We start from the raw sequence: 13,943 nt of genomic DNA on the forward strand, positions 1-13,943 counted from the left end.
ATGCAAATACGATAATGCAAATACGATAATGCAAATACAATAATATTTGTGGGCATTTCTTGTGGAAAAATAAAAATTCGTTATTCATATATATTGCGAATTATCAAAAAAATTGATATATACAATTGTCATTGTTTAACAGGATATAATTAGCTTGTCTTTTATGCTAGCTTCTTTTTAAAGCTTATATAATTTACAAATTTGGGCATTATTTTTTAATAAAAAATTAAGGGGAAAAATAAATGAAGAATAAAATAACAACTTTCGGTCTATTATAATGTCTGTATAATATGACAGAAAATTTCATTATGTCTATTTTTATTTAGAAAATATTAAAGAGTATTTATTTATGTTTTATTATTTATATTTCTCCATTTTGTTGATTTTGTTTTTTTATTATTTTTAAGCTTTTTTTTTTTTTGTGTGCAAACATGCATAATAATTTTCAGAAAAAAAAAAGGGAAAGTTGCTATTGTTAAGTGGGTATGGAAAAACAAAATGAATATTTATTTTAAGACAATGAGTTTTTAGTACTTTTTAAAATAATTTATTTATAATTTGTTTTTTTTATTTATTCTACATTTTTTAATTTTTCTTTTTTTGTTATATAAAAATAAAAAATTATGCTTTTAAATGTTGCTTAAAATATAGGCATATACACTTATATTTTTTTTTAAATTATTTTTAGCCTATTTTTTGCAATATTTTTTAACGAATTTTTATTTATACATTTTTATGTTGAAATACAAAACTTGTTTTTTTATTCTTTTCCTTTTTTATTTTTTTTATTTTTTATTTTTTCCCTTTTTTTTTTATTTAAATTTCTTATTAAAAAGGAGAGGGGGAGGTTATAGTCTTATATACAAGTTCTCGTCAATTTGCTCTTCGTTTTTATATGTAAAGTAATTATTGGATAAGCAACTAAATAATCAGAAAATCCAAAAATTTGTAAAAATCACACACACACACACAAATATATATAGGATTGAAAATTATTGCCTGAACAATACAATAAATTTGTAATTCGTTTGTGGGAACATATATTGGATTGAACAGAGTTAAGGAATTATTCCTTTGGATAGTAAAGAATAAAAAATGGACTCAAATAATTTAAAGGAATCTTCGGATGAAAATAGTGGGAAAGATGGTAATGATAGGAATGGCAGTGATGATAGTTTAGTGCATAAAGACAATAATATTAATGAAGATAAAACGCCTGAACAGTCAGAAAAAAATGAGAATATTGACGATAAAAAAAAAAAAAAAATCGAAACATCAAATATATATTATAGTGACTCACCAAATAGCTCATTTGATACTTCAAAAAGAATTGGAGATTTAATTATGGGAAAGGGATTAAATAATTCTTTACAATCAAAAGTGGAATGTACAAATAAAATTAACAACACATTTGAGGACAAATTTCAAAATTCAAATATTGGTGAAATAGCAGTTTGTCATAGCAATGAATTTATGAAAAAGGATATAATAAGAACACAAAGCAATAACATTTATAATAATACCAATGAAAAAAATTCTTTAAAAAAAAATATAGTAAGTTTTGATGATGCAAATAAGAAAATATATAATGGGAAAGGGATCGAAATGGCAAATGTAGATCCGAAAAAGGGTGAGGAAAAAGATGAGGAAAAAAGTGGTGAAAATGGTGAGGAAAATGAGGAAAAAAGTGGTGAAAATGGTGAGGAAAATGACGAAAAAAGTGGTGAAAAAGATGACGAAACAGATGAAAAAAAAAGTGGTGAAAAAAATGACGAAAAGGATGACGAAAAGGATGACGAAAAAAGTGGTGAAAAAGATGACGAAAAAAATGACGAAAAGGATGACGAAAAACGTGACGAAACAGATGTGTCTGACTCATCCAGAAAAATCGCAAGTCAGGATGAAGATAAAGATAAAATAAATTTAGATAAAACTTGTACTTATTTTAAAAATAAAGAAAATGATAATTTCAGTGGTAATAATAAAAGTACGTATGAACATAAAAAGAAAATAGAGCAAGTCGAACCCAAAGCTAATGGTCCAAAAAAAATAAAAAATATAAACAATTTTTTAACAGAAAAAAAAAATGCACAAAAAATTACCGTTTTTGTAGGAGAAAAAATTCAAAAAGTAAAAGCCGATTTTAAATATGGTGAAGATGCACCACAAAATGTTAATCAAAAAACAATTTATGAATCAGGAAATATTATACAAAATGGTAATGATAATTTCAAAGAAAATGAAAAAAGAATTATTGAAAAGAAACAAGAAAAAACCGTTTTTGTTGCTCAAAGATGTGAAAGAAGTAATGCAGATGCAAGAGCTGGTGAGGCATTAATAAAAAAGGTTCCTGAAAAAACAGTTTTTGAGGCACAAAGATGTGAAAAAAGCAATGCAGATGCAAGAGCTGGTGAGGCGTTAATAAAAAAAGTTCCTGAAAAAACAGTTTTTGAGGCACAAAGATGTGAAAAAAGCAATGCAGATGCAAGAGCTGGTGAGGTATTAATAAAAAAAGTTCCTGAAAAAACTGTTTTTGAGGCACAAAGATGCGAAAAAAGCAATGCAGATGCAAAAGCTGGTGAGGTGCTAATAAAAAAGGTTCCTGAAAAAACAGTTTTTGAGGCACAAAGATGCGAAAGAAGCAATGCAGATGCAAGAGCTGGTGAGGCGTTAATAAAAAAAGTTCCTGAGAAAACTGTTTTTGAAGCACAAAGATGCGAAAAAAGCAATGCAGATGCGAGAACTGGTGATAAATTGAAAGAAGTAAGCTCTGAAAATGTCATATATGAATCTCAAAAATGTAATCAAATAATAACAGATTTTAGAGCTTCTGACAAAATAAAAGAAGTTATGAAAAGGAATATGCTTGATGAGTGCCACAACATTTGAAAAAAAACAAAAGATAACACAATAAAATAGCAGCAATAGTAATAACACAATAAACTAGCAGCAATATTAATAACACAATAAACTAGCAGCAATAGTAACAATAATTTAGTTCAACCGTTTTTGGAGCATTATGTGTGTATCTACATGTTTTCCCATAATTTTAGTTACATGCTTATTTTTATTTTATCTAATTTATTTATCCATATTTTTTTCTCGATAAATTGTTATATGCTTATCTTTAATGCTAAAACAAATTGTCATATTGGAATCTAATAATTGTTGATATATAGTTAAAAAATTTCGTGTACATATTAAAAAAAAAAATAAAAAAATAAAAATAAAAATAAAAAAATAAAAATAAAAATAAAAAAATAAAAATAAAAAAATAAAAATAAAATAAAAAAAAAGTAAGGATCTTAAATGCATGAATATAATAAATAAGATGTCATTTTTCAAATATATTATGATGTTCTAATTTTAGAAACCTTTCAATATATGAATAGATGTAAATATAATAATTATATAAACGTATATTTTGTTCAGTATAAATTAACAAAATCATCAGAAGTGATATTATAGTTATTTAGAAAAAATAAAGAATCTGAAGATATATTCGAAAGTTCATTGATTATAATATTTTTATAATTCAAATTTTTTTTCTTTGATATTTTATTTATTAGTATTGATGCTAGATATTGTTTATAGTTAAACGTTTCTTGAGTTATTTCCTGACTATTTATTTTGATCTGATCTATAATGTTGTTTTCATTTTTTTCTTCATTTTTTTCTTCATTTTTTTCGCCGTTTTTTTCGTCATTTTTAATATTTTCCTTATTGGTAAATTTCGAAAAAATAGAATAGGTGTTTCCCAATTTGGATTTCATAATATTTAAGAAAAAGTTATTTTCATTTTGTTCACCGCTTTCATTTCGATTATCTTCCTCGTTTTTATTATCTTCCTCGTTTTTGTCCATACTGGGTTGCTTAGATTGAGTTTCATTATTTTGAACGGGTTCAAATAAATTTTCTTGAGTATCTACATCTAAGTCATCAAATAGATTGTCTAAATTGTTTGTTGGGTCTAGTTTAAAATGATCTATATATTTCTCGTTATTATTTTGTATATCTTTATTATTATTTTTATGATTCAATAAAATATATTCCCTAAAATTTTCTAACATGTTATCATCTTCTTGTGTATCATGTTCTAGATTTTGAGTAGCCTCCGAATTATCAATATTTTGAATTTCTTCGATTTTTGTTTTTATTTCTTTATTTATATTATTTATATATAGTAATTTATATGATAATTTTTCTTTAAATAAAAAATTGTCACTTTTTTCTGAACAAATAATATTTTCGATAAAATTATTCAAAACTGTGTTATCATAAAAACTTGTTCGATGTGACATTAGATTGGTATTATTTTTATTTTGGGTATTATTTTTTTTTGAGATAGAAGATATTAACAAAATTAGATGCATTGCATCTTGAAGAATATCTGTTTGTTTATTTAATTGTGTTTCTAACCATTCATTTAATTTTTCTTCTCTTGTAAGTTCAGATTTATTTCGATAATCTAAATCATTATTATTTTCATTATATTTATTTTGTTCATTTTCATTTTCATGATAATTCATTATGTTAACCCCATCGTCATATTCTTCTTTTCCTTCTTCATCATAATTTATATTCATTTTAGCATTATTAGTTCCCATATTGTTATTATCATAATTTGTTTGATTTTTTATAAACATAGTATTTGATGTGTGTATATTATTTTTGATTCCCATCCCTTCTACATCTACATTTTTCATTATAATAAAATTGGGGTTATCATGTTTTTTATCTTCATACATATTTAATCCAGAAATTGTATTCATTTCATTATGATTTATATTAGATGCAGAATTACCAATGGAATCAGTATTATTTAAATAACTATTTGGTAGATTCATAGGATTTGGTGTCATATTATGTTGATATTGAGATATAGATGTATAATCTTTGTCATTACTATTATAAACTTCATTTAAATTAGTATTATGAACATTTAATACATTGTTCATATTTAAATTTGGATTCATAATTTTATTAGATTGTATATTTAATGGTATATAATTAGGGTTCTGTATATTTTTGTTATTCTGATTTAACATATTATTATTATTATCTCCAATATTACCATAAGGGGGTGGAACTATATTTCTAGAATTATTATTATTAAATATATTTATATTTCCTTGAACTGTTAAATTATTTTCATTATATGGTGGGGCATTTGGAGGCATTATCATATTTTTCTTTAAATCTGAATCTGGAGGTGGTGGTATATTATTCATTAAGTTTTTATTAGTCATGTTTAATCCTTGATTTTCAAATTTCATATCTTTTATATCTATATCACCTCCAATTGGATTGAACCCATTTGACATGTTAATTCCACCTGACATGTTCATGTTGTTTATCATGTTTGGATGATTTGGTATGGATTCAGGAGGAGCCACAAAACCTGGAGGATTGCTACCCATTTTTATTTGGTTATCATTTGGTATTAAAACTAATGGTTTTCTAGAATTAGAATGAGGTATGTTCATGTTATTATAAAATGTTCCATCTGAAGATGGTGGAGGAGGGATTATCATATTATTGGGTTCTATCGAGCTATTTGATTGAATATTTTTTTGTGGATTTAAATGGTTAGAAACAGTATTTATACCCATCATATTTGGTTGATGTTGATTTATTAGATTTGGATTATTCATAGGTGGAATTAATTTATTGCCACTTGGCATTGAATTTGGAATATGATCGTTATATATATTTCCATCAACATTTATGTTGGGTTCAAAATTTGTGTCGTTAGAAACAGTATTATTCATATACATAGGATGAGGTATATTATTATTATTATTATTGTAATGTATATAGTTAATCGGATTGTTGTTAATATTATTTTGTGGTATTATTTTATCATAACCAACTCCATCTATTGTATTTCCATTATTATAAATTAACATATGATTTGGGTTCGCTGTATTTGCACTCGCATTCATATTCCCATTTGTAGTATTATTATTTTTATTTTTTCCATGCTTATTTTTAAAATCTTTGTGTTTATTTTTTTTTTTTTTATTATTATTTCCTTCTTTATATTTATCATCTTCAATATTATTATCATAAGGGAAATTGTTAGATGCATAAAAATGTGCACTTGATATGTTTTGGTCATTTCCAGTTTTATCAAAATATGAATTTTGTATAAACTTATTTGAATATTCATTATTAGAATAATTTATGATATCTTTTCTATTAACACTGTTACTTGCACTTTGATTATAATTACGATTTTTACTATAATTTTTGTTATCAAACTTTGCATTATTTATTAATTTTTTATCATCAATATGTCTATTATTATATTTACTATGTCGCCTACTATGGCTACCACTTTTACTATTACTTTGGCTAGTTGCTCTACTTCGGCTTCTTTTTTTTGTATTACGTTTGGAATAATTTCCACTATGTGATTGAATAAAATTGTCATTTTGATCATTGTATCTACCTCGTTTTCTATTAACAGATATATCTCTGCTTCTATCCCTGCTTCTATCCCTGCTTCTATCCCTGCTTCTACCTCTACTTCTATTTCTTCCTCTTTCTCGGCTCCGATTTCGAGTTCTTTCTCTGCTCTTGCTTCTGTTCGTATAACTTGGCGACTTTTTATTGTCATAATTATTTTTATCATGATAATTGTATGATGCATCATCATGCATGCTATCATCATTTATTTTTCCTTTTCTTTTATCATCTTTTCGATCGCTACTTCTTCGTCCATGTTTCCTTTCATTATATTTTTCATCCCCTTTTAGTCTTTTTCGCCTATCTTGTTCATATTTTTTTGTATCACTTTTTTTTTTATTTTCATCATCATCATATTTACTATGCGTTTTCCTCTTCATTTTCTTGGTATATTTGTATATCAATATATTATTTTATATTTTATATATGTTCATTTGTCTTTAATTATTTAAATTTTATACATTTCCCCTACATATGTATGTATTTATAATTGTAACAAAATTTTTGTTTGCTATTTTGATATATACTAGTGCTAAATATATTTACACGAGTAACATACGTACTTAACATAAATATAACTCAATAGGAAATATGCGTATTTTTATATATGGATTTATATTTTGTTTATTTTTTGAAAAATATAGCTAGCTAATATTTTATGGCATTTTTATCGCCAATAAATTATGTGTTTTACAAAAAATCCAATATTCGCGGATTGTGTGATATTGTTATATTATCCAATATATATAAGTTAGCAAAATTGAATATATGTTTAACCAAAAACAAAATAATTTATAGCAACAACAGTCATGGAAACATTAAAAATGTTTATTATGTTTTTTCAGTTTATTATTCATCATACAAAAAAAAGAAAGTACGATAAAAAAAATATATTAGTAAAAATATATAATAAATAAATATATATGTAATAAAAAATGGCTAGTGTTAATATTATTATTAACAGTGTATAGAAATATTATTAACAATGCATAAAAAAGGAGAAAAAAAAAATATATGCATAATTACATATACAATGTATTAAAAAAAGTGATAAATAATTTTTTTTTAAATATTCCATATGACCAAAATGGTTAAAAAATCCACGTATGTGAGAAAATATTATGCATTGTTCAGAAAAAAAAAACGAAAGAAATAAAATTTGATGACTGGTATATGTGAAAAAAATGTGAAAAAAAATGTAAAAAAAATGTAAAAAAAAATGAGAAAAAATACGAAAAAATGCGAAAAAATGTGAAAAAATATATGAATATATATTTACAATTCAACAAATGAGTAAATTATGATTACGAGATAAATATTAGTTTTTTATTATATTTAAAATGGAGGAAGAATATCATGGGGTAACATTGGGAATAAAATTCTGGTAGTGAAAATATGAAACATCTTTTAAAATCCGTTCTACAGATTCGGGTAATTCCTTAACAAATTTTCCAGGATATCCTGAATATTTTGAGAATGAAGCAATAGTAGTATCATTAGGAATAAAAGTATTATCCTTAATTATCACATTGTCTTTAATAATAACCCGTTCCCCTATAACGCAATTATTACCTATCATAACATTATTGCCTATAAAGGCTGCTTTAACTATACATTCATTTCCGATAAAAACATTATCACCAATTGTTATAGTAACATATAAACTTCGATTTATTTTGGTATTATCGCAATAGATATTTCCATTAGTTTTGCTATTTCCATTAGTTTTGCTATTTCCATTAGTTTTGCTATTTTCATTAATTTCGCTATTTTCATTATTATGCATGAAACATGGACATATAAGTGTTTTCGATCCAATTATAACATATTTGCCAAAATACAAGGTGCTTAAATCCCCTCTTAGTATAGCTTCATTTTTTATAATTGATTTTCCTAGCATATGTATATTTTTCATTCCACATAATATTGAATCTTTGCACACTTTATTTCCTGACGCTGTTAAAATATAATCTGATCGATTAAATTTTTCTGATTTTTGAAAAGTCACTGTGTTATAGGATTCCAAATAATTGTCACTAATTAAGTTTCCTAAATCGATTGCAATATTTTTTTTATCATTCATTATTTTTGATTGCTTGGGACGTCTTATTTTTCATGTATTTTCGCTTATTTTTTTATTTATATTTTTACATATTTTTTCCTTGCTGTTAATAATTTTTTGACTTTTCGAGCTAAAATGTCGCCTTTAAAAAAAATAGAAATAAAAAAAAATAAAAAATAATAAAAATAATAAAGTGTATATCGTAAAAATTACTAGCTAGTCGCATATAATACTCAAAAGAGGAAATATTCGAAAAAAGCAAAGATAAGATTTGGAAAATAAAGATAAATAACGAGTTTAGTAAATCAAGACAATTGGTATGATAAAGAAATAATTCCGATAAATTCCAAGAATAAAAATAAAAAATAAAATAAAAAATAAAATAAAAAAATATTAGATCAGTTATAGTAACATTTATTTAAAAACGTGTGTATGATTACCTACATGTGCATCATACAATTTTTGTTTAATTATTATTCTGCTACATATTGCTAAATTATTTTGTTGTTTTTCCGTGAATTAAAATATTAAATAATTTAATAAGACGATATTATCACAAATAGTCGTATTTATATATTTATTTATTGTTCATTAAGTTTGCATATACTTATATACAATTTTGTCAAATGGTAAAACTACATTTTCATGTATAGATATAAATATAATTTTTTTTTTTAAATAAGTGGAAAATTTGAATTGGAAAATATTTGGTTACAGTTTTGTTCTAATTTTGGTAGAAGATGGGTTTATATAAAATTTGGAAAAAAAAAAAAAAAAAAAAAAAAAAAAAAATTATGAGTCCCTCGAATTAGTCATACACAAAATGTGTTCTTATATATTTGAGAAAATAAATTAAAGACTTTTAAATACAAATAAAAAACAAATTCGATATGTTTGATTGGTTTCAATTAATTTTTCTAGTCAATAAATATGGGTATATAGGTAGATTATGTGGCACCATAGGTTTTAAAAAAAATGAACAAATTTTCGGAGAATAGGATGGGGATATATTTAAAAATATGGGCATATATACAATCTATATATAGAAAAAAAAATTATTTTTATTTATATGATACAATAAAATAACATATATAATATGTATATATACGATTTGGTTAAAACATTGTTAAATTTAAAAAAAAATAGAATAATAAGTTTACTGGCAAAAGTATAGAATGGCCTTGATAAGTTAAACATTTTTACCTTTTTAATTTGTTTTTATTTTTGTTTTTATTTTTTTTTATTTTTTTATATTTTTTTATATTTTTTTATATTTTTTTTTATTTTTTTATATTTTATTTTTATTTTCTATGATGAATGGAGAGTGTTGCCAATATTCAGAAACAAATCCAAATGTAGCTTTTTCTCAAGAAACTGGAATTAAAGAAAATGACATAAACATTTATAGATCCCATAAAGTTTATATGGGTTATTTGGATTTGTATTTTTGTGTTATTGATTTTAGAGAGACAATATTTATTTCAGTAAATGATAACAATAATGAATTAAACGATTTACAAGCTTCCTACCCGATTAAATATGTATAAGAAAATATGCACATATCTCGCATGCGTACATGTACATATCTTGTATACGTACACGTGTGAATAAATGTCAAAGTTTCATCATATATGGTTTTAGAAATAAATAGATGTGTATACATATCGAAAGTGTTATGATTGTTAATTTGTTTCTTATAATTTTTCTATTTCTTATAATTTTTCTATTTCTTATAATTTTTCTGTTTCTAATTTTTTTTATTTAAAGGCAGATGCAGACAACATTATTTGCTTGATTGGAGAACCACACTCATATGGAAATGACGTAGCTAATCTTTTGGGTTAGGATCAATTTGGGAATACATTCTGCACACATGACCATGCCCATGACCATATCCATGACCATATCCATGACCATGACCATATCCATATCCATAACCATATTTTTATATATATATTTTTTTTGTTTTTTTTTTTATTTTTTTATTTTTTTGGCCATTTCTACACAGGAATGAAGTTTAAAATTCCTTTTTATGTGAGTGTCAATGTAGATGAGAGTGATGAAAATTTGACTAATTTTATTTTTTCAAGTTGCTTGGAAATAGTAAAACCTTTATTTGAAAACAGAGAAAATAAATTGATATAGGAAAGAATCATTTTGCTTTTTTTTCATACATAGTGAATATATTTTGCTTTATTCCATGCATAGTGAATATATTTTGCTTTATTCCATGCATAGTGAATATATTTGCTTTTTTTTCCATATAGTGTTAATAATATTTGCTTTTTGTTTGCCTTTTTTCATAAATGGACAAAAGATAGAAACTAATATTTCGAAATAAAAAATAAAAAATAAAAAATGTATAAATGTATAAATGTATAAATATAGAAATGTATAAATGGAATATATTTAAAAAAAAAAAAATGAATTTTATGGAAACTGATTACAGTGTGAATAAATTGTTACTTCACCATTTTTACCATTTTACCATTTTAATTAGGTTAGTATAGTAAAAAATGAGTAAGGAATAAAGGTTAACTAAATTTTTGTTCGTATTTTTTTTTAATTAGTGGTGATTGGTTTGGGTTTATTTCCGCTACTCTGCTTAAATTTTATTTTTAAAAATAAATTTATTATGCCTATACGGCAAGAATATTTCTCCCTATGTGATATTTTTTTCCACATTTTTATCATATTTTGATCATATTTTTTTTCGCAATTTTATCATTTTTCCCACATTTTGATAATTTTTCCCACATTTTGATAATTTTTCCCACATTTTGATAATTTTTCCCACATTTTTAAAATGAGAAAAGAGAAACGCGTAGAGTGACAAACATGAGTTTAGCAATATAAGAAAAGAAAAATAATAAAATATGTTTTATTATTTTTATAATTGTTTTTTCAAATATTTAATTATAATATACTGTGTATATAATATTTCTGTGATAGTTTGTTTAAGATATAAAAATTGTCATTTTTATTTATCATCTAACAATAAAGGAGATCGAAAATGTTTACATAATAGTTATAAAAATAAAAAAATAAATAGAAAAATATATGTAGAAGAAAATAAGAACTGTTTAAAAGATGATAGAATTGATGAAATAGTGAAAAATTGTAAGGATGGTTATTTTGAAAATGATAAAAAAATAAAAATTATTAAAACATTGAGAAGTAATATTGATAGATTATTTTTTGTTAATAGATATTTATTTGGAAATATAGAACATGATGAACAAATTGAACAAAATAATAAAGATAGTGATGATGAAGAATTGAGAGAAAAAAAAATAAATAATTATTATAATTATGATATTAAAAAATTGGAAAATAGTTTAAATCTTGAACCAGATAAAACATTATTAAATGAATACATAGAATATATACAAAATATAATTCAAAAAAATTCAATTTTGTTGACTGATGATTCATTTATTAAAGATCCAATTCATAATTTGATAGTAAGATGGATGAAGTCGGTGCTTATATATAAAGAAGAAGAAGATGACAATTTTGGTGGTGAACATGACGATAATAATGATAATGACGATAATAACAGCTTAGATGTAGAATCCATAGCAAGAAAATTGATTTTATTTAAAACAATTTTGTGTAATACATTAAAAAAATACAAATTTCATGATAAAATAATATATATAGATGCAAAAACAAATGATATAAGAGTTAAAAGAAATGTTTTTAAAGATGTTAGTGGAAAAAAAAGTGATTGGAAACTAATATTTTTAGGAACGGGTTCTATGTATCCATCTATTAGTAGAGGAACATCATCATTTATTTTTCAAACCACAAAAAAAAAATATAATGAAGCTTATTTATTTGATTGTGGGGAAAGTACATTTATATCATTACAAAAAGCTAATATAAAAATTAGTAAGATCAAAAATATATTTATAACACATCTACATGGAGATCATTGTTTAGGGCTCATATCAGTATTAACGATGTTAAAAAATCTAAAAACAATTAATATATATGGACCAGAAGGTATATATAGATTCTTAAAAAATAGTTTTAATTCAACATATTCAAAACGTATAGCTAAATATTTTGTATATGAACTAAAAATAAAAGGAAATGAAAATAGTTTATATGTTTCGAATCCTGAAAGTTTGAATAAAGGAATAAATAAAAAGAACCCAAATGATTTAAAATATATATTTAAAGATGAAAATAATATGTATAAAATATTACAAACTGATTCTATAGAAATAAGTGGATATCAAATAAAACATACAGTCCCAACTATTGGTTACATAATTAAAGAAAGGCATTCTGAAAATAAATTTAATGCAGAACATATTAATGAAATAATTAAAAAAAATTATGATGAATTAAAAAAATGTAAAAATTTAGATTATGCCCCATATAAAATATATGAAAATGTTATAAGAAAAATGAAAAGTGATGATATACTTATATTTCCTGACAATTCAAAATTAAGTTATAAAAATGCTTATAAAGAGATACATAAAAAAAGAAAAATTGTTATATGCCAAGATACTTGTGATGCATCTAGTTTATTAAAAGATGCTCAAGATGCAGATGTGTTAATACATGAAGCAACAAACAGTTTTATCGATTTAACAGATGACAATATGCTTTACAATACAGATGTATGTAACCATGATAATTGTGTTAGTTCTTTATCTATAGAAAGGGATAAAACCGTGGGAGGAAATGGTCATAATAATAATGTGAACAAATTTGAAAAATCGGAAAAATCGGAAAAACCTGAAAAATCGGAAAAACCTGAAAAATCGGAAAAACCTGAAAAATTAGATACTATAAATTATTATAATAAAATAATTTCTGACCGTGGACATTCAACTTCTTATATGGCAGGAAATTTTGCAAGTAAGATTCGAACCAATAAATTAATTTTAACACATTTTTCACAAAGATATACAGGTGATAATAAATTGAAAAATATGATAATAATGAAAAAAATTGAAGATGAAGCTTTAGAAGGGTTTTATTCTGATAAAAATAAGTCATATAAAGATTTTGACAAAAAAAATATAAATGATTCTGAGAGAAAAAAATCTGTAAATTTAGTATACATTTCTAACAATAGTAATGAACAAAAAGAAGCAAATGATGATGCAGTGAATGACATAGATGGGGTAGTGAATAATAATTCAGAAAATTTGAATAAAATGAAAAATAATTTCCAAGAAAATGATGTAGTAGCAGCTTTTGATGGTCTTGTTATGTATGTTCCACCCCAATTGATTTTTCCCACGTCTTTTAGATAATTTATAAAATAGTTTTATTGAATAGATGTAGATGTAGATGATATTAAATATGTTGGTGTCAATTGTTAAGTATGTGTACATACGTATTATATAATAATTTCATTTTTTCCCAATTTTTCCCATTTTTTTAA

At 23.7% G+C, this 13,943-nt stretch overlaps 5 protein-coding genes across 5 annotated transcripts; 3 read left to right on the top strand and 2 right to left on the bottom strand.

The window, feature by feature from the left end:
* Positions 1-1,095: 1,095 nt before the first annotated feature.
* PY17X_0623500 (uncharacterized protein) lies at positions 1,096-2,889 on the top strand (the record flags this gene model as incomplete). Its single annotated transcript, XM_724809.1, has 1 exon — positions 1,096-2,889. One exon carries the CDS (start codon positions 1,096-1,098, stop codon positions 2,887-2,889), a length of 1,794 nt encoding a protein of 597 aa, XP_729902.1.
* A 539-nt stretch (positions 2,890-3,428) lies between these two features.
* On the bottom strand, positions 3,429-6,851 carry PY17X_0623600 (erythrocyte membrane protein; the record flags this gene model as incomplete). Its single annotated transcript, XM_724808.1, has 1 exon — positions 3,429-6,851. The coding sequence occupies one exon, from the start codon at positions 6,849-6,851 to the stop codon at positions 3,429-3,431; it is 3,423 nt and encodes a 1,140-aa protein (XP_729901.1).
* Positions 6,852-7,825: 974 nt separating this feature from the next.
* Positions 7,826-8,554, bottom strand: PY17X_0623700 (dynactin 4; the record flags this gene model as incomplete). Its single annotated transcript, XM_724807.2, has 1 exon — positions 7,826-8,554. One exon carries the CDS (start codon positions 8,552-8,554, stop codon positions 7,826-7,828), a length of 729 nt encoding a protein of 242 aa, XP_729900.2.
* A 1,292-nt stretch (positions 8,555-9,846) lies between these two features.
* Positions 9,847-10,678, top strand: PY17X_0623800 (proteasome assembly chaperone 4, putative; the record flags this gene model as incomplete). Its single annotated transcript, XM_720880.2, has 3 exons — positions 9,847-10,074; positions 10,301-10,373; positions 10,542-10,678. The coding sequence occupies 3 exons, from the start codon at positions 9,847-9,849 to the stop codon at positions 10,676-10,678; spliced, it is 438 nt and encodes a 145-aa protein (XP_725973.2).
* A 731-nt stretch (positions 10,679-11,409) lies between these two features.
* Positions 11,410-13,812, top strand: PY17X_0623900 (metallo-hydrolase/oxidoreductase, putative; the record flags this gene model as incomplete). The annotated part of the gene is made up of 1 exon (XM_022955432.1): positions 11,410-13,812. One exon carries the CDS (start codon positions 11,410-11,412, stop codon positions 13,810-13,812), a length of 2,403 nt encoding a protein of 800 aa, XP_022813208.1.
* Positions 13,813-13,943: the final 131 nt, after the last annotated feature.

Source organism: Plasmodium yoelii, assembly GCF_900002385.2.
Source record: "Plasmodium yoelii strain 17X genome assembly, chromosome: 6".
Lineage (NCBI taxonomy): Eukaryota > Apicomplexa > Aconoidasida > Haemosporida > Plasmodiidae > Plasmodium > Plasmodium yoelii.